At 42.5% G+C, this 19,974-nt stretch overlaps 1 protein-coding gene across 3 annotated transcripts in view; it reads left to right on the top strand.

Annotated features, from left to right (window-relative positions):
- Window positions 1-19,675, top strand: part of LOC311502709 (uncharacterized protein) — a 33,920-nt gene extending 14,245 nt beyond the window's left edge. For 2 of the 3 annotated variants that reach the window (XM_084565048.1, XM_084565049.1), the window contains 50 exons: window positions 206-324; window positions 411-587; window positions 666-697; window positions 1,360-1,457; window positions 1,604-1,626; window positions 1,736-1,757; window positions 1,847-1,874; window positions 1,979-2,057; window positions 2,139-2,285; window positions 2,411-2,622; window positions 3,610-3,710; window positions 3,792-3,910; window positions 4,026-4,196; window positions 4,283-4,314; window positions 4,405-4,502; window positions 5,376-5,398; window positions 5,485-5,506; window positions 5,598-5,625; window positions 5,712-5,796; window positions 5,896-6,042; window positions 6,156-6,367; window positions 6,454-6,557; window positions 7,103-7,218; window positions 7,316-7,471; window positions 7,599-7,813; window positions 7,909-7,994; window positions 8,147-8,283; window positions 8,374-8,499; window positions 8,576-8,766; window positions 8,849-8,937; window positions 9,053-9,180; window positions 9,305-9,432; window positions 9,524-9,641; window positions 11,390-11,608; window positions 11,712-11,882; window positions 12,133-12,282; window positions 12,372-12,436; window positions 12,528-12,657; window positions 13,371-13,456; window positions 13,550-13,679; window positions 14,637-14,827; window positions 14,913-15,003; window positions 15,095-15,224; window positions 15,305-15,495; window positions 16,187-16,348; window positions 16,441-16,577; window positions 17,141-17,280; window positions 17,377-17,471; window positions 17,953-18,277; window positions 19,142-19,675. In XM_084565048.1, the coding sequence (XP_084421174.1) occupies window positions 206-324; window positions 411-587; window positions 666-697; window positions 1,360-1,457; window positions 1,604-1,626; window positions 1,736-1,757; window positions 1,847-1,874; window positions 1,979-2,057; window positions 2,139-2,285; window positions 2,411-2,622; window positions 3,610-3,710; window positions 3,792-3,910; window positions 4,026-4,196; window positions 4,283-4,314; window positions 4,405-4,502; window positions 5,376-5,398; window positions 5,485-5,506; window positions 5,598-5,625; window positions 5,712-5,796; window positions 5,896-6,042; window positions 6,156-6,367; window positions 6,454-6,557; window positions 7,103-7,218; window positions 7,316-7,471; window positions 7,599-7,813; window positions 7,909-7,994; window positions 8,147-8,283; window positions 8,374-8,499; window positions 8,576-8,766; window positions 8,849-8,937; window positions 9,053-9,180; window positions 9,305-9,432; window positions 9,524-9,641; window positions 11,390-11,608; window positions 11,712-11,882; window positions 12,133-12,282; window positions 12,372-12,436; window positions 12,528-12,657; window positions 13,371-13,456; window positions 13,550-13,679; window positions 14,637-14,827; window positions 14,913-15,003; window positions 15,095-15,224; window positions 15,305-15,495; window positions 16,187-16,348; window positions 16,441-16,577; window positions 17,141-17,280; window positions 17,377-17,471; window positions 17,953-18,277; window positions 19,142-19,230 (6,071 nt within the window). In that variant the 3' untranslated portion in view covers window positions 19,231-19,675. Of the gene's footprint in view, window positions 1-205; window positions 325-410; window positions 588-665; window positions 698-1,359; window positions 1,458-1,603; window positions 1,627-1,735; window positions 1,758-1,846; window positions 1,875-1,978; window positions 2,058-2,138; window positions 2,286-2,410; window positions 2,623-3,609; window positions 3,711-3,791; window positions 3,911-4,025; window positions 4,197-4,282; window positions 4,315-4,404; window positions 4,503-5,375; window positions 5,399-5,484; window positions 5,507-5,597; window positions 5,626-5,711; window positions 5,797-5,895; window positions 6,043-6,155; window positions 6,368-6,453; window positions 6,558-7,102; window positions 7,219-7,315; window positions 7,472-7,598; window positions 7,814-7,908; window positions 7,995-8,146; window positions 8,284-8,373; window positions 8,500-8,575; window positions 8,767-8,848; window positions 8,938-9,052; window positions 9,181-9,304; window positions 9,433-9,523; window positions 9,642-11,389; window positions 11,609-11,711; window positions 11,883-12,132; window positions 12,283-12,371; window positions 12,437-12,527; window positions 12,658-13,370; window positions 13,457-13,549; window positions 13,886-14,636; window positions 14,828-14,912; window positions 15,004-15,094; window positions 15,225-15,304; window positions 15,496-16,186; window positions 16,349-16,440; window positions 16,578-17,140; window positions 17,281-17,376; window positions 17,472-17,952; window positions 18,278-19,141 lie in introns of those variants that run through there. The other variant, XM_084565050.1, reaches the window with a different exon arrangement.
- The last annotated feature ends 299 nt before the right edge of the window (window positions 19,676-19,974 follow it).

Below are 19,974 nucleotides of genomic sequence, written 5' to 3'. Positions count from 1 at the left end.
CAGATATACACGAGTGTGCATGGAATACATATACTGAAGTAACGTGCAGTTACTTGTAGCCCAGTAATTTAGTCAGAGCACTCGCTGTAGTTGCTTTGCGTGACTGTATTTGACAGATATTAGCTCTGTTTTTATCACTAATATAAAACAGAACCCATAAAGGGTTAATATTCCAGAAACTTACATTTGTGTCCAAATATTTCAGACCCCCAGTGTGTCTCTTCGGCCAATCACAGCGCAGAATGGCTAACAGAAAACTTCGGCTTCTTCTCAAGATTCGCCTCCGTCACCGACTTCTACGGGCTCAACCCACGTTTCTCTGGAGTAAGTCTGGAAAACACTCAACAACAGAAATTCTTCATCTGCAGCAGCCCAGCTAATTAAATTTTTCTCTTTTGCGTCCCGCTCAGCTGGAGGTCCTCCACCTCCTGACTCCAAAACAGATCGCACAGATGCTGCTGCTGCCTCTTCCCGCTCCACCAAGGAAAGATGTCGTAATCAACACAGTGTTTGACTTCCTGACGGAGCCTCCCGCGGTCAGGTACCTTCCTGAGGTCCTGCACTCTCTGGTCCAGCTCGCTACAGAGGTAACAGCCTTGGTCAGCAGCCTTTAAACAAACTTTAACCGTCCTGAACGACTAACTGGAAAATATTTGCGTTTGCAGGTCAGTCCTCCCTGCGACGACTACAAACTCATGTGAGTATTTTTGTTCCAGATGATTTGCGTCTTTACGTTGAAGCTGAAGCTAAAGTATGTGATATGGTTAGTTTTCTGGCAAACTCAGAATATTAAATAAAGAAAGAATGTCTGTCATGTTTTTTAGTTTTCAAAGTGGGACATAATAGGAAAACTTCTAAATGCGGGATTTAATTCTGTATTAAAGGGGAACTACTGTTTTTTACAACCTGGACCTTATTTCTGGCATGAAATACGATCGTTTACTCACCCATGTAACTTTTGTGTAATTTGTAGTCGTTTGGGAGATCTCCCGAACGACTACAAATTACACAAAAGTTATATGGGTGAGTAAACGATCATATTTTATGCCAAAAATAAGGTCCAGGTTGTAAAAAAACAGTAGTTCCCCTTTAAATCAGTATTATTTAACAGTTTCATCACTGACTGTCGTTTTATGTTTTTAATAACTTAACAGAATATCTCAAAACTTTGTGAACAAGGTAAAATGAAAATTGGCAGAAACTTAGGCAGAAGACATGCTTAATAGATTTTGTTTTTACCCTTAACGTTTAGAATCAGTGTGGGCTAGTTGTTCAGTTTTATAAACAGCAAATCAAATGGATTTGTAGCTCTGCCGGTGGATTTTTCTTAATCTTTACATTTTTGTCGTTGTGCGCCAGTTTTGAGCGACTGTACGGGGCCATACCATTAGTGTCCCCAGACCTGGAAGCAGCCGTCTGGGCCAGCATTGATGCGCTGATAAACATTGCACCGGATGGTCAGTCTGTCACACACGTATAAAAGATGAAATGCACAAAAGTGAAAAAATACAATTTTCTTTGTGCTTTTTAAATAGTATTCATACGCTGTTATCGTGCGTGCTGTAGTTCTGACCGACTGTTTCTCACATTTTGCTTTGGACAGAGTGTGTACCAGAGAGCGTCACGGTGAGATATATTTACATTTCCCCAACTTATATTTCATTTGGAATATATTTTGCTGTTATTTGCTTGTCATGGAAAATATCATAATATATCTCAAACCTATCATTTCCAGTGCCCAGTAACCCAGCACAACGGTAAGAGTCTCTTTATGGGTCGTCAGTGTACTGTCTCATTTTATTACTTCTTCTAGAGTTGAAATCACATCTTCTCTCATTTTTCTTAGCTTCTGACGTCTGCAGCAAAGTTGACAGGTATCAGATTTTATTTTTTCTTTACAGTAGATTCACAAACTCGTCAAAACAATATCTATCATCTTTATACTGACCTGTTTTTTCTTCTCTACGTATCATCCCAGCTCTGATCTACAGTCTCACTTGAACATGTCTATGGATGTGCCCTGTACTTTTGCTTTGGAGAAATATGCATGTGCACAGGTGAATATTCACTATTTATACCTTTGTGGAAGCATTAGGATTTATTTGGAGAGAAAGACTAAACGATCTCACACTCATTAGCTGGAGAACTTCACGGCCAGTCAGCTGGTGTCCCTCATCAAGTGTGACCTGCCTGGAAACAGCAGTCACTCCAAAGTGCTGTGGAAGATGCTGCTCACTAAACTCTCCCATGTTCTGGACCCAGCTTTGGACATGCTGGCTAACATGGTGAGTGGTTTCAGTTACCTCAGACTAACTTATAACCTTATCAACTTCTTATTAGGATATTAAAGTCAATAAATACATTTTCAGTACAAAAATCCAAAATAATCTTTGCTTGGTCTCTCCTACAGTCCATGGGCATGGTTGGTCCGTCTGCGATGGATGTCTTGGACGTGATCGGAGAGATCAGAGTGTCGTTCCTGACCGATGAGCAGCTGATGGACAGCAGCGTGATCAGGCTGTGGTTCTCCGGCCGTCTGAGAGGCTTCCTGCCGCATGCATCAGCAAGATTTCTGCACTGTCTGAGCAGCAAGAACCTCACCTGTCAGTCATACCAGCAAATGTGAGTGTTTGTGGACGCAGTAACCTACAGCTCAACGACATTTGTCCATTAGTCTAGGTTTTAGCCGATCTAAAAGACGGAGGTAGAAGTTGTCGATGGTGACGAATGATAGTATCGACAGTCGTGTGGTGCAATTTGCAAAAGGGCAAGGACTCAAATGCAGGACACACACTGAGGACGAGGCAGGATGGATAACACAAAGTCAGTTTAGTAAAAGTTACAAACCCGGATAAATACGGCAATCAAACCTCTGAGTATACCCCAAAGAGACAAGGAAGCAGGCAGGGAAACACAGGTAAGAACACCTTGGGCTAACAGAACAACTGACAATGAACTAGAGAAAATACTATACACTGATCAGCCATAACATTAAAACTACTGACAGGAGAAGTAAATAACATTGACCATCTTGTGACGATTCAGTGTTCTGCTGGGAAACTTTTGGACCTGGCATTCATTTATGTGGATGTTACTTAGACATGTAGCACCCACCTAGACCAGACCAGGCACCCCCACCCCATAGCAATGACACTCCTTGATGGCAGCAGCCATCCCCAGCAGGATGCAGCCTGACACACACACACACACAAAAACGCTTTAGGAACAACTCAACAAAACATAAAGAACAGCACAAGATGTTGACCTGGTCTCCAAATTCACTAGATCCCAAACTGATCAAGGGTCTGTGGGCCCCTCTTCTCAACCCCCAGGACCTAGAGTACCTCCACTAACAAAATTCTGCTGCCAGACACCACAGGACACCTTCAGAAGGCCCATGTCCATTCTCTGATGGGTCACAACTGTTTTGGAGGCACAGGGGTGCATTATATTTGCTGTGACATGTTTAGGACTCTCTAGATTTAAGCTCACCTGCCTCCACTTCCACTATGAACAGCCCAGCTACCATATATCTTTTAGACCTTTTATTCAATTAACCGCCATCATATTTAAATGACTTCTTTGTCTGCCCTTGATTTTCATTTTCAGACTGCAGGTATTCATCCATCACTTCCAGAACATGACCTTAAAGCAGAATGACATGGTCTTAAAGGATTTCATCCTCCGTTACCTGATGAGACCACAATCAGGTACTCTCTCCGTTCATGCGTCTGGGATGGAGTGAAGTTAAAAACCGCGTTAGTATTGACTGACATGTCTCCTTCTTCCAGATCCCGGCTGTGTGTTGGCGTCCAACAGCACTGCCGAGTGGCTGCGGGAGAATCTGGGTCCGTTTTCAGTGTTTTTGTCCCTCAGAGAGATCCTCCACCTCAACCCACGCTTCAACCCTGTGAGATATGATTTCTGCTAAAGCTGAGGAAACCCGTGAACTCGAGCCGATGCTGTTAATTAGCTCGTCATCATAAATAACTGTCAACTTTGTCCGTCTCCTCGCTGCCTTTTAGCTGGAGGTCATACGTCACCTGACTCCACAGCAGAGTGCAGAGCTGCTGGTGCTGGCTCTTCCAAATCTTCCAGACAAAGACGTCATTATCAACATGCTCTTTGATTACCTGACTCCAGAGGGGAGGAAACTGTCTGAGTTCCTGTCCCACCTCATCATGCTCCTTCCACGGGTAAAAAGAGTAAAGCGCTTCCTCTTCATTGACGATTTTCTCTGTTCTCTGTGAAACGAATGACTCTGTTTTCTTTCTACTTAAAGGCGAGCCTTTCCTGTTCAGCATACAGAACGCTGTGAGTTCAGATCTGATTGTGCTTTTTAGTTTAGAAGGTTTCATTGGTAATCGCACCTCCAGGTTTACCCCAGGTGTTTCTGTGTCCCAGGTTTAACAGACTGGACTTGGCCATGGTCACAGCTCCTCTTGATGTGTCTTCTTCCATCACGTACGGCAAAATGACTTTATCCAAGTACATACCACCAGGTGAGAGGCACAGTCTGCACACTACACACAACATGCATAGATTTTAACAATAACATCACCTCACCTGAAGCTTTATATCTGGGTTTTCACTCTTTCTTATGTTGTTTTATTCCAGTGTCACAAATGTACGAATAACTCTCAGCCTCAAACATTCAAACCCAAGTGGTTTATGGCAACCTTCAAGTATACTTGGTTTGATATACACCGATCAGGCATAACATTAAACCTACTGACAGGAGATGTAAATAACATTGACCATCTTGTGACAATTCAGTGTTCTGCTGGGAAACTTTTGGACCTGGCATTCATTCATGTGGATGTTACTTAGACATGTAGCACCCACCTAGGCCAGACCAGACACCCCCACCCCATAGCAATGACACTCCTTGATGGTAGCAGTCATCCCCAGCAGGATGCAGCCTGACACAGACACACACACAAAACAAAAAAAAAACATGAAGAACAGCACAAGTGTTGACCTGGCCTCCAAATTCACTAGATCCCAAACTGATCAAGTATCTGTGGGATGATCTACAGAGGCCCCTCCCCTCAACCCATAGGACCCAAAGGCCCCCCACTAACAACATTCTATAGCCAGACACCACAGGACACCCTCAGAAGGTCCATGTCCATTCTCTGATGAGTCGCAACTGTTTTGGAGGCACAAGGGAGACCTACACAATATTAGGAAGGTGGTCATAATGTTATGCCTGGTCGGTGTATTTGGAAGAGGCACATCAAAAGAAATATTTATCAGATGTTTGTCACTTTCTTCACATTCCTGTCTAAAGCATTTTGCCAGCAATGCCAGCTCCCTATTGAAATTAAATCTGTACCATAAACTAAATTGCATTTCCTCTGCTGTCATTACAGGCTGCATCATTTACCGAGGAGAGGTAATATTGTAAATGATGTTGGGGTATTTTTTGTTTCACAATGATTTTATGATAGAAAACCTAAAATAATATGTTTCTTTCCGTAGTGCAACATTACAGTGACCAATGGTAAGTTGTCTCACTGCTCCAGAAAGTTCATTTCTATTATAACTTAACGTTTATATTCAATGATCCTCTAAAATTTATTTCATTTCCACAGAAACAGATATCTGCATTGGAGTCAACAGGTGAGATTCATAAAACAGGTGTTTTACTGTTTTAACACAGTGTGATAAATATAATATTGACAAAGTGTTTTCATTTTGATCCACAGCACCGAGCTTCAGCTCCACCTCGACAGCGGAAAGCTGAGAGGACGTCTGTGTGACTTTGCTGTTGAGGAATTCGCTTGTGCCTCGGTCAGACGCCAAAACATCTAAGATAAACAACCAGATTAAAACTACAGCTGTGAAGCTTGTTTCAGTGCATCGTCTCATCTGTTCTCTTTCTCCACACAGCTGTCAGCGCTGACGGCAGGAGACCTGGCAGAGATGCTGAAGTGTAATCGCTCCTCCGCATCGAGTGGCTCCAGACCCGTCTGGAAGCTTTTCCTCTCTAAAGCCTCTCCATGGCTGGATGATGCTCTGGATCTTCTAACCAACATGGTAGGAATGTATTTTAGGTTTAGAATCAGCAAATATAAGCTCCTTCAAAAAAAGGCTGAACTAATTCAGGTTTTTAATGAATCGCTGTTGAAATTATTCCATCTGCGCTGTAGACGCTGGACCCCAATAGTCCTGCAGTGTCCATGATTCTCGACTCCATACGGGAAATCCGACTGGACACCATCAGCACGGCCAGCCTCATGAATCCTGCCGTCATCCAGCTGTGGTTCAACGACCGCCTGCGTCCATTCCTGCCCGCTGTCTCCCCTGACTTCCTGTCATGTCTCACCACGAGGGGTTTGAACTGCAGCACCTACCAGCAAATGTAAAGCAGCACAGCATTTTACAGTTTACAGTCACTGCTGTTGCCTGCCACCACGCATGACCTTTTCCACTTATGTCTAAACCCAGAGTGCAGATTTTCAGTCGCGTCCAGCCACACATGACGCTCAGGAGGCAGATGTCTGTGTACACACACTTCATGAAGGTTTTCCTGACCAGGAACAACACGGCAGGTAGGCTTGAAGCCAACGCACGAAAACATGGAACAGTGAAAGTTCATTATGGTTCAAGAGACTCTAAAGTGGCATCAGGTGCGACTGCTCAGACCGGCTTTACCAGTACGAGCACAGGAGTGCAGGATACGCCCTAAGTCACCCTGTGAACCGATCAAGCATAACATTATGACCACTGACAGGAGAAATAAATAACATTGACCATCTTGTGACAACACAGTGTTCTTCTGGGAAACTTTTGGACCTGGCATTCATGTGGATGTTACTTAGACATGTAGCACCCACCTAGACCAGACCAGGCACCCCCACCCCATAGCAATGACACTCCTTGATGGCAGCAGCCACTTTAGGAACAACTAAAAAAAACATGAAGAACAGCACAAGGCGTCCAAATTCACTAGATTCCAAAATGACCAAATTGGACCAACCTCGTCTTCATCAATGATATTAAAGTGTTGCAGAGTAAATACAAATTCTTGTTCATGCATATGCAGTCCTTCAAAGAGGTGACTTTAAATCTGTAAATCTGTCTTCTTGTCATTCAGACCCCGCCTGCAGCTCAGGCATTAACAGTGGACAGTGGTTGAAGATGAACCTCGGAGCTTTCTCTGGCCTCTTGTCCTTCCACGAGCTTCGTATGCTCTACCCCGGCTTTTCAGCTGTACGTCATGTTTCACTGTCTCTCCTATTTCTTTTTTTAAATCTCTCTGTCTCTGTGTTGATCGGCTGACTCATAATAAATACGCTCCTGTGTGTAGATGGAAGCTTTGCCACAGCTGACTGTCAGACAACTAGCAGAGGTGTCCTCCACACCTGGCCAGCTCACCTCTCCAGCCCAGGTCACCATGTTGTTGAGTCATGTCCCCAGCCCACTCCTTGCTGCCTTCTTTGATGATTTCTCACCTGCTATCATGGTGAGCATCCGTCGTGCTTAAAAACTTCTGCTCAAACAAAATTACTCTTCTCACACCGAGGTTGGAGAAGGTTCTGTTAAAGCTGCACCACCTGAACTTAAAGCTCTTGTTTCTTTTTTTCCCGCAGGGTCTTGAAAACACGTTCCCCTCCGCAGTGAGGTCAGCCATGTTACAAGTCGTGTTCGATCGCGCAAACCTCTCCGATCCCTCAGTGGGCGACTCAGTCGTGACGCTGTGGCTCAGAAACCGACTGCGCCCCCTGCTGGTCAACCTGTCACCGGTCCACGTTGCGCCGTACTTCGGCATCCTGGCGGGAAGGATGTGCGATGTGGAGCAGCAGGGGTGAGAGGAAGGCCGCAAGCACCAAACCAATAGCTGATTTCACTAAAATGCATTTTTCTTTTTTAAATTAAACTTTGTATTTTTATGTGTTTCAGAGTAGAGGAGCTGAATCAGACCATCTCTTCTCTCAATGAAGAGACTCAGAAAGAAATCCACAGTCACATCATTCAGTCTCTTAGAGGTAAAGAAACCAGCTTTGCATTTCTGTCTCTTAAATCTGGATCCCAAACTTAGGTTTTATTGTTAAATTATTTATTAAATACTCATAATGAGTGTTTGGTTGGATTCATTATAACAATCCCTACACCCTGCTCCTACTCTCCTTCATATCAGGCCCAGTACCTATCCGTTGCTACGGTGACAACTACAACCACAGCTTCTACAGTTTCCTGGAGCGTTCATTCCTGGGATTCCAGTTCCCGAACCTGACCACCTTCCTGTCGCTCATGCCTCACGACAGGATGCCTCAGGTGTGTGGCGTCGAAGGCTGTGACGATTACACAAAAACGAGGAGGCAGGAGGAGGAGAATGACTTTATTTCTTGCTTTCTGTTCCTCTAGCTGGTGAACTCCATGCCTCCGTCACATCTTGGCGATTTCCTCCGGCGCCCTGGTGTCGTGGACAACGACGCGGAGCTCTGCGTGCTCTACAGCAGCTACGTCCAGACGCCGACGTTCCTGGAGACGGTAGGTGCCGCGCGTTCAAGCACGTGTAAATGCAAGGGCATTGCGATGATATAAACCCATTCACTGCTCGCTACAGGAGTCTCTCCCGGCGGCGGTGAGGCGGCCCACTCTGCCCTGCGTCTGGCCCACGGCCCTCAGCAGCTCCACGAGGTCAGAGGTCAACGCTTGGTTTGACCTGCGCCTCCGCAACTACTTGGCCTTCCTCACGAAGAGCCTCATCAGCCCCGATGTCACACAAAACGCTTCCTGCATTGCCTTCCAAAACTTGTACGTTTTCTCACACCATTTTGAGATAGATGTCTATTTTTTTTCTTTAAATGTGTTCTGATTTTAATTGGTTTTGTTTCAGTGTCTCAGTTCTTGGAGAATTTAACTACACGGATGCAGACTTTGTGAGACGGGACGTGTTCAAAAGCATCAGAGCTTACCTCACCTCAGGTCAGTCTATAAAGCAACTTCTGAAAAACTCAAAGACCAATTTACTGTTAAACATGAGACCAGAATAGTTGTTCTATCCAAATGGCACCAACGTGATTGTAATTTGTTGTTGTAGCGACGGTGCCAAGGTGCTACAACTCCAGTGACCCAGAACTTAACTCCACGGCTTGGTTCGCCGAGTACATTGGGCCTTTCATGCCTTTCCTCACTCTGGAGGATCTTCAGGGATTTGGATCTGAACAGGTACCCAGTCAGAAAAGGAGAAGCTTAAGCTGCGGCTCGGGTTTATTTTACTGAGACTGAAGCTAAGATAGAAGCAGCTGACAGATTCACAAGCCACCAACTTGCTCGTCCCCTCTCCCTGCAGGTCCTCCAGGTGTTCACTGTGAACCCTCTGAACATCGCGCTCCTCAACCACTCTGCCCTACCTCTGAACCTCACCAACTACTACACTCAGCTCGTGTACCAGGAGGACAGCAACTTCAACCCTCTGCTGTGAGCAAAAGCCACAATCATATCACAGATAGGCATTATTTGCCCTTATCTTTGCCTTTAGCCTGACAACTGATCGCCCTTCTCTTTCTAGACTTCCTCTGTTGTGTCGGTGCGTCGCTCCTGGTCCTGCGTTCACCCAGCTGACCGGGAACGAGAGTGTAATAGTTCTGCACAACCTCACCACTCTCTGCACAGACCTGGATCCACAGGTAGGAAACACAGACAAAAAAAAAAAAAAACACATGTTGCATATTTATGTTACCGTTTTGTGCTAGAAATACATTGTCCCCAAACAGACAAGGTGTGATTAGATTTCAACAATGCTGAATAGTCTTGGAGATTTTTAATCAGCTGATAAGTTCCCATTAGTTTCATAAAAACATTACAGTGAAACTTTTTTTCCACACATCTTATCGTACTTTAATATGCTTGACTTAACAGATGTGAGATTTGGTGTCCTCTGCTGATCTGCTCACTTTCAGGTTTTAGGTACAGGCTGCCACTTAAGCTGATTACATACAGTCATTCAAAACTAGTCAGATTCAATATGAGGTTCAGGGAAATCAACCTAACAAAACGTAAAATAGAAACTAAACCCATGTAACCTGAACTACGGGTGCAGTAGCATTCTTCAGTCATGTCGTACGTTGTGTACCTAGTCATGTCATTTGAAAGTGACACAGAAGAATTGTTCTTTCCTTTAGATGACAAATTAGTTTTAAAAGTGGAATTTTCAAGTTCATGCTTAAAGTTAACTTAAATTTACTGTACAGACATTGCCCAGCTTTTGCTTTGTATGGTGTAGTACATGATGTATGTGAGCCTTTGCTAACTATTAGCTAAAATCTTTTTTCTGCAAAACAGCCTCCTATTGGACGACCTAGCGTTGTTAGTGGAAGCAGTTGTAGCTAAAAAATAATAATAATAAAAAAACATGCAAAGAAACTGTTTAATTGTAAAGCTAACAATTCGATAATGGAGTAATACCATCTAGCTATCCAAAACCCATGTTGAGGCAAACATGTCAAACCAAGCAGCAACCTCTAGAGCTAAAATGTTAAGCCACATGGAGGGGCCCAATACTGCAGTTCTGTGAATGGCCACTTGAGGCTTGACCTCCACGTCAAAATGCAAAACTTTACAGTAAGTAACTTGTTGACAGGTACAGAGTCTCCACAAACTTAGGCTACAGTCCTTGATGCAATGGCTAAGGACTGAGTCCAGCCTGTGTCATTTCCTGCACATCTGTCTCACACATAACTTCTTGTTTATCTCTACAAATTTGTCCATTAATGGCCCAAACTATAGCTTTAAAAAACGTTTCATGCAGTCATCATGTATCACATCCTTCTGGTTAATCTCCTTAGGATTGCTCCAACATAGCTTTCATTGAATCCTAATATCCACTTAATTATGGAATTTGAAAAATACTACTAAATGTTCATTGATTGTGTTCTATGCTCACCTCACGTTTAACTTTTAGACTAGTTGGGCATAGATAGACTTGAGCAACAAAGACACAACTAAATGCACTGAGGATGTTGCGAGCAACAAGTGATAAGGGACTGATAACACTCACATTACCATGGAAACCACATACCAAGATTATCTGTATAAAAGCCAGGTGTGTAGGGGAGACAGCCAGAGGAGCTTCTCTCCAGAGAGAACCTGTGATTAGACTCTCTGTGAATCGCTGATTGAAGAAACCCTTTTGACTTTTGACCAGAGTCTCACGAAGCTCTTTTTCCATCAGAATTATATTTAAAGGTCCACCAGCACACTGTTTGGAACAAGTGCAATTTATTATGGCATCATTAATTATTTGTGGAGAAGTTCTATTGACTGAGTGGTTGAGGATTTTTGAATGAGAGTCTGTTAATAACCAGAGATTTCCAAGTGGTGGCTTCACTTTTTCACTACTGGCCTCTTAGAACATTTTCCTCTTTTGCATCGGTAGGTGTCTGCTGCTTTGGCCGGTAACCTTGGTAACAACATTGATTCAGAGGCCATTTCCGCCCTCGGCAACGAAAGCACCGGCATGTCCACAGGCCAGATCAGGACAATAAGGCCTGCGGACCTGTTTTCTTCCCTCAGCATTCTCAGCAGCGTCACGGGCTGGAACGAAGGTCAGGCCAGTGCCATCGTGACGACACTGGTGTCGTCGGGCATGTTACAGGTACCGGTTACCGATTTGGTTTGAGGTGCAATGGGTTGTGTTTGTAAGCAAACCAATAAGAGTAAAGTCAGCACTGTGGTCTCGGCCTTTTCCATCCCTCCAGATCAGCAGCTCGTCTTCCTTGTTAATGCTGGGCTCTCTTGTGGTGGGCGTCCCTACCAACATCTTCAGAAGCATCAGCGGCTCTCAGCTGATAACCGCGTCCAAAGACCCCTCATTCCTGCAGAACTTCATGTCCGCTACAAGGATTGTCCGACAGACCTTTGTTACTCAGGTATTACAGCTTCGTTTCTCTTACAGGATCTCACTGATAAATTAACGCAGCTGTTTTTTCTTCAAACCCCCATGTTCAGATCTATAAAGTCGGTTAATTGCTCGACAAAAAGACAACATAGTCATGCTGATTAATGATAAAGAAGTCACTGATGCTACAAACTTAGGTCGACCTGTTTCACGCCACACAGTGCCATCAACTACTCTGTGTGAAGATTGTTAATTGCCTCCGATCTCCGTCTTTATTTCAGATCATTTCAACAGACAGCAACAGCGAGGAGATTATACAGAACGTTCCAGATGATTTGGCTACTGAGATCCCTCGAGCTATGCTGCTGGGCTTCTCAAACGGCACCAGAGTCATCACCACAGTCAACAACAAGAAATGGAGACAGCAGCAGGTAGCAGAACACTAAGGTGTATTAATAACTGCTTTACACACCACTGTCAATACATACACACTACACATTGTGTTTAATTGTTTCGTCAGGTTGAGTTGTTCTTTGGCGTGATAGCCGTGGAAACTGCCACCACACAGCTGGGAGGAGCGAACAAGTGAGTTTTCAATACGTTTATGAATCCGGCAAGCGGTAAGGAAATACTTAACAACATGTGCAGGAGCTAAAGTGTGCATCTGTTCGTGCAGTTTGTCGTCCTCTGTGCTGCAAGGGTTCACATGCACCGCCGTGAGGACGATTCAGACGGTGCAGATCAAGAGGCTGATCAGAGCCTGTCGCAGGAGAGGCAGGAACAGGGTCACACTGGTGGAGACTCAGGTGAGAGGGAAGGGCATGGCATATGTGTGTATATGTGTAAATTCAGGAATTAAATGTGTTTATGCAATCACTTTGTGTGGACTTACCTCCTGTCTGGGTGCAAAATGTAAGTCCTCATAAATCGCTGCATTTCATTGAGAATATTGGAGTAAGTCTCCAGGTAATTAATAGAGGTTAATGTTATCGTCTATGAAATTATAGAAACTCAAACTCTTGTCTTTAAAGGACCAGTTTGAAGGAAAGCGAAGACCGCCCACCCTTAGACAGCCCATTGAAGGGATGTGAGAAAGTGAAGACCAGATCTAACACACTGATCTTCACTTTCTCACACCCCTTCAATGGGCTGTCTAAGGGTTAAGACTTGGTTTTGGGCTTAAGGTTAGGATCAGATTTAAGGTAAAGGTTGTGGCTAGTTGTGATGATTAATAATGAGATTACTGGTTAAGGAATGTCTGCCCAAAGATGTGTACATGTGCATAAACCAACTATCTATTTTGAATTACCGGTTGAAACACACTTAAAAGCTCACTTACCATGTGAATCATTTCATAATTGAATGTTATTGTTGGACCAAAATGTCTAGATTATACTCCACAGTACATACCCTAAACATTTATCCTAGTTTTTCACCTCTGCATCTTTTCACCTACTCTCTCCGCTAACAGTAAAGAGGATACCCAGCTCTGATTACAGCTTTTCCTTCTCACCAACAGCTGACCTGCATGTACAACTACATTAGAGAAGACTCAGATGTAACCAGCTTCGACCTCTTTCCTCATGATGTTCTGCTCTACTACGAGTAAGTCCAACTACATTATTTTATGTCAAATTAAGGCCAGGTCTAGGTTTTGTTATGACATGACCGTGTTATGGTTCCCGTTTCCTCCCACAGCTACTCGCTGGTGCCACAGGCCAGCTGCAGGTCCTATTTTGAACAGCTGGCAGACGCAGACTTCTCTGTTTTCTCCCGGGCCCTCAGCTACAAACTCACTGCTCTGTTTGATAACGCCCAGAGCTGTCTGGTGAGTCTCTGGACTAAATTGATCCTATAAAGGCAAATGTTATGGTATTTCTGAAACATCTACACCCCACCACATAATTAATACTTACCTGAAAAAAACATTTGAAACCTGTCATCTGCCCCCTGGTGGATCACCCATGTTCTGCAGTCAATAGTAGACTTTTGGCAGCTTTATCCAAAATGGCTGATTTCTTTGCAAGAAAAACTTTAAATATGCAAAAGGTTACTCTAAGAATATAATTTCTACTTTTATATATTTCAATATGAATATTTATTTTATTGAAGCAACCTTTAATTACTTCCTACTTTTATATGTTATGTGAAAATCGTGTTGAAAATTTGGTTTGCCATAAATGCCCAATGTTTTGTAGAAATGGTTGTATATATACGTTTTAAAAAGTTCCTATAAGCACTTCAGATTTATTTTTCAAGAAGATTTTTCTGACCATCATTTCACATGTCAGGTTTCAAAGGGTTACAGCAGCAGACTCAGTTTAAACTAGGTACCTCACAAACAGACCGGAGTTGGACTAACTGAAGCGATACCATGAAAGATGACTGAACATCGAACTAAATACGGACTTAAATTAAATCTCCAAGGAGAGCAATTAGCAGTTGGCTAAAAACAAGAAAATAATATTTTCTACTGATTAATTAATTAAAATGACTGATTCCAAATTTGTTCTTTTGCTCTGCTCTGATCTTTTTATTTGGATGGCTGAAATTAATCCAAACTTAATTGAGGACATATTTCTATCTTACATTCCTTTATTATTATATTAATATGCTCGATTGAGAATTACTCCTGGTTTTAACTGTAGCATGATCATATACATCATAAATATCTGATTGCACAGCACCATGTGAAAACACAACTGCAAATATAAAGTAATTCACCTCAGAACATGTCCTTCTGTTATTTCAACTGCAATTAATTTCAGTGTTTTTATGTCCTAAGGGTATAACAAGCACAAGCTTGACTGAGGACAACATATCAGTTTTGGGAAATATGTGCTGCACTCTGGGTGGGTCCTACATCCAGAACTCAGATCCGTCCATCTTGGAAAAACTCAAGAACTGTCCAGATCTTACTGACGCTCAAGTGTCTGCTGTTGAAGCCCTGCTGACTAGCGGGAACACTCAATATGGGTACGTAGACAGCGGCGACACTCATCATAAAAGCTGGTCAGCAGATTTATTTCTCAACATTTTTTTCTTTTTGTATATAAACCAGAGCTCCTTCAACGTGGAACGAACAAACCCTGCGGGACCTTGGTATATTACCGCTGTATTTGACTTCAACCTTCTATGACAACTTTGACAGGGTGAGTCCCACATTTAGAGAAAAAGGTCACCGTTTGGTGTTGGACTGATGATGTTTGGTTTTTCATGTGCTCCTTTTATTCTTATGTGCAGAGAACAAAGCGCAGTTTCTTGAGGTACTTCCTGAGAGTCCTCAGGAGCAATGGAGTCAGCAAACAGAAGAAAAGGCAGCTGAGGAGAGAAATAAGAATGTCCCTCAGAAAGAGGTCAAGGCGGTCCACAGGTCAGTGTCCCTCTGTTAATTTCTCTGCCCATTTTGTTTCTAGAATTTGGTATATTAACATTTTTGTGTGTGTGTTTTAGTCACTGAATGCACTGTAGGAACAATCACCCAGGTGACTATCAGCGACGAAACTTTCCCCTTCGACTACGACGACATAAGCCAGTTCAACTGCTGCCTCAGTGCCACCACTGTCAGAGACAACCTGGATGCCATAACTGAGAAGGTGGTTCAGGAGGAATACCTCACCATTGTCCTCAGCAAGCTGCGAGAGGTAGGTGACAGAAGAAGCCAGAGAAGATGTGAGGAGTATGTGGGAGCTTTTTAAAACCGAGTAGCGGAGGAGGAGGCTTGTTGAAAGGACGAAGTGCATGACTGTAAATAAAATAAATATAAGCTCTATAAGCAGACTGTAAACCATCAACATTTTTCAAGTGAGGTTTTTGTAGCTGATTAAATCCAATTATCATCATTATCAGTCATTTTTCCGCATGTGTGTCCACTGAAAATTTAACTGGATACAACATTTGCCTTATAAATGATCAAAATTTAAATAGAATATCAAACCACTAATTAAATAAATTACTTCCACATAACACATATAATGTGAATTATAGATTTGTTTTTGATTAATTCCTTAAAAATCTAGGATTCCACTGTATTTTGAACATTGTTTTTAATATGTATCCCTTTTTCAGTTCAAGCTTTGTGTATATTTATATTCAAATATAATTCATCAAACGATATATATAAGCAAATGTATTTTCTTTCCTTGGTGATAATGTCTTGATATTATCTTTAAATGTCAAATAGTCCAAATGCGAAATGATAGACATATCACTTTGTTGCGTTACTGCATTTTGTCCCTTTCAGTGATTTTCTTATGTTACTGTATCTCATTTCACTGCAGACAAAAATAAACTTCAATTTAAAATTTCTTCTCACTTGTCCTCACATATTTATAGGCCTATGCTGCCAGCTCTATCATTCCAGAGGATCAGGTTCAGGTACTAGGTCCAGCGTCTCGTGTAGCCACCACCGAAGACATCAACATGTGGACCATCACTGAGCTCGACACACTCGCAGCTTTGATGGACTCATCGAACGGGGAGTGGGACCCGAGCCTGGTAAGCTTACGCTTAGTGAAGCTTACTGTGAATGTCTACGTACTCACCCTAACCTTGCGCCTTCTCATCAATGCTCATTTCTCATCACAAAGGCTAAAGCCATCATCTCTAAATACCTGAGTACGGGCGGAAACAAACTCGGCAGCGCTGAGCTCAACGCCATCGGAGGAGCGAACCTGTGCTCCCTGGACGCTGACGTTCTGAGGAACATTTCCCAAGAAAGCCTCAGGTAAGAAGTCACAACCACATGTGTGTGTGTTTAAGGATTGACGATTTACTTCCAAGTCTCCTCTGATTGGTTAGCTCGACACACCTCAAGCACGGCACACTGTTCATAAAAAAAGTCTTTCATTCAATTAAATATTAGTATATGCCCCCAAGTCCAGGATGAGTCATCAACATATTTGTATAGTTTTCCAAGAAAGGACAAACCACCATCTGTTATGTTATGTGGTGGTGAGGTAGGTCCCAAATCCATATAGACAACTTGACAAAGAACAAAAGGAAAGGCGGGACTATATAAGTACACATGGGCAGAGGGGTGGTGAAAGAACAGGCCATGTAGCTGTTGGCTGTAGTTTTGTGGTGTGTTTAAGTGCAACTTTTTGATACTGACACAGGTGATGTGAGGCAACGTCACAGTCAGCCTTCATTGCCAGTAGTTCTTTGATATCAGTCTTTCTTGTAAGCAACATTAAAAAAAATATAAAATCATCCACAGTAAAGGGTTGACTCATTGTTTGGACAGTTTGGTTGGCTCATGTCAATTTTATGTGGTTGTATCTGCTGCAGAGACGCCGACGCTCTGAACGTGTCCAACTGCACCACAGAGAAAAAGAAAGAACTGTTCACCATCGCCAGACAAGCATTTAGCGGAACCACTCGCTCGACTGTCTCTACTTCTTCTTACCAGCTCACAACAACTTACATGGGTAGGCAAACAGAAACACACATCCACACACATGCATACAGAAGACCTTCAAATCCATGGCCGGGAACTCACTGTTGTTTTCTTTTCTCTCCTGCAGGGGGAGCAACTTTGGATTATGTCCGAAGTTTGTCAGCGTCCGATGTCAACATGGACCTGGCGACCTTTACCAGTATGGATGAGCAAGTTGTACAGGTCAGTGCAGTGTATGCGTGTGTGTCTTCTTGTACAGCTATCGTTCTGAGGACTTAGTTTTTTACCATCAGAATGAGGACATTTTGCAATTTTGCAAACAGCCTTGTGAAGAGGTCATGGTCATGATATAGCTACAGTTAGGGTTAGGATTAGTCACTTAATTGAAATGGTTAGGGTTAAGGTAAGGGGCTACGGAATGTATTATGTCAGAGAATGTCTTCACAAAGATAGTCATACAAACATGCAAAACATGTGTGTGTATTTTGGGTGTACATTTTAGTCTTTGAGAGCCCAAAGTCTTTATACAATACATAACTAGTGTTCTTAGCTAGATCTGGCTGTTGTGTTTTAGTAATTTGATTTGTTGTGATTTATTTCTGCATTCACTACATTTGCTGGTTTATTCTGCTACAAATAAAAAAAACGGATGTTTGATAGATACATACATGAGTATAAAATGCATCTGCTCTGATCTCCCTAGGAACTGTCTGTTAATGAAGTTCGAGGTCTTCTCGGCACCAACCTGCCAGATTTGAAGGCCTATGAAAACGAGACGCTGGTACAGAACTGGATCAGAATCCAGGACCAATCGCAGCTTGACACCCTGGGAATCGGGTTGGTGGGAGGTAGAGTGGGTTCCGTAACCACCCTCAGCCCTGGGACCAATACTAGCTCCAATGCTACTACAGCCGCCAGCCCATCTGCATCAACGACGCCATCGTCTTCATCGACGACAACGCCATCGTCTTCATCAACTACGTCATCGTCTTCATCAACTACATCAGGATCCACAACTTCGACCACAAGTGAGTACAAAAAAAGTGATGACTGATGTAAAAACAGGAACTCCACATTCATGACTGATAAAAAATTATATACATTACTTGTACAAAAGCTTCAGGGCATTTGGGGGTTCATAATACCTTTGCTACATGGAGAAATGTCTTACCTTTATATAGCACTGTCCTACCTATTGGAACCCAAGTAGAAGATAAGTCCATAGGCTGGCCATGAACCGCTAACCCTCTAGTTAAACCCTGAGCAGCAGCTGCTTTATGTTTATTCTGCCATCCCTTTATATCCTTAGTGTGTATATTACAATATCTAGAAGTAATTAGTAGACTGTGTGCCGTAGCAAGCTAATGAATACTGCTTACTTCAGCCCGTTAGCCGCTAATGTTTTTTTTTTAGCCTTACTCCAGCCCAAAAGAGCAAAATTATCAAGATTAAAAGTTAACCATTGTCACAAGATAATGCTATTAAGACCCATTCAAACCAACTTGCAATGATAAGACTCAAAATGGTGGTTGCTAACAGATGTTAGCATGTGTGGCTAACCAGCAGCTAGTTAGCTTTGAAAACCAAGGACCTTTACCTACTTAAACATTATTTGTGCTGTACATAAGAACTAGTGCAACATTTCACATGCAAAGTGTTTTACCTCAAACTGAAAGGGCCGTTAAACCTCCGTGTTATAGCATGTGTTACGTGGTGTTACAAACCAAGCTAAGGTGAACAACTATAGACCAAGCCTAAGCCTGGAGCTGTTGCTGGGCTACTTTTTTATATCAATGCTACATGAATATATTTGGAATTTTTTAGGATAAAGGATCCCAAATCAAGGCCAGAAAATACAGTCTTGCTGAAGAGAGTTTGTGTTTCTGTTTTAGGTCACGCTGCCCGGATCCGAGCTGACGCTGCCTTCTCCTTCCTCGCTCTACTCGTGCTCCTCGTTACTTCTCAGCACGTTATAATGTGAAGGAACATGTGGACTGACACCGACGCGTTTATTTAATCCTCAGTATAAAATGGTTAAGAGGATAAAAGGATTGATATTTTAACTTATCACTGAAGGAAGCAAATAAATTAAAGGGCATTTCCTATATACCACATTGTATTGCGGACTATGTAGAAAAATATTTCATGTGCAATAATAAAAAATAATAGATGTAAATACTATTCTTGATTCCTTCCTTCAGTAGCACTTAGGTACGCTCTTGAACTTTGTCATATATATATATATGTAACCTCATATATGTACTTTTTTCTCTATTCCCACTGATTTCATTGATTTAACTGATAAAAAAGAAAGTTTAATAGAAAAATGAAGGTGACCGTTCTGTTGTATTTGTTTTTCTGTTTCCGTTATGTGATACCCTGAAAATGTTACAAGAGATTGGTAATAAAATTATACTCAAAAGGTCCCTTTTTTTTCTTGGTCTCAGTTTATTCACAATTAATGGTTTGAAGGGAACATTTGTGAGGGGGTTACAACATTGCATCTGCACAGTAACAACAAGAACAAATTTAGTTACTGAATTATAATCAAATGTCTACGCAGTTTCAGTTCAGCAATTTCATTAAATCTTACAGGTTTTGTCAGTTCCTGCTGCAACCAATTAGTTTTGTTCCTTAGTTTGTCCATAATTTTTCAGAAAATTGTCAATTGTCTGGCATGCAGTTCAAAATCCAAAGCTGTTCAGTGTATTTTCATATGTGACAG

This window comes from Chelon labrosus (assembly GCF_963514085.1).
Source record: "Chelon labrosus genome assembly, chromosome: 2".
In the NCBI taxonomy this organism is placed as follows: domain Eukaryota; kingdom Metazoa; phylum Chordata; class Actinopteri; order Mugiliformes; family Mugilidae; genus Chelon; species Chelon labrosus.
The sequence above is the reverse complement of the archived record's forward strand: the minus strand, read 5'-3'. Positions and strand labels throughout refer to the sequence as shown.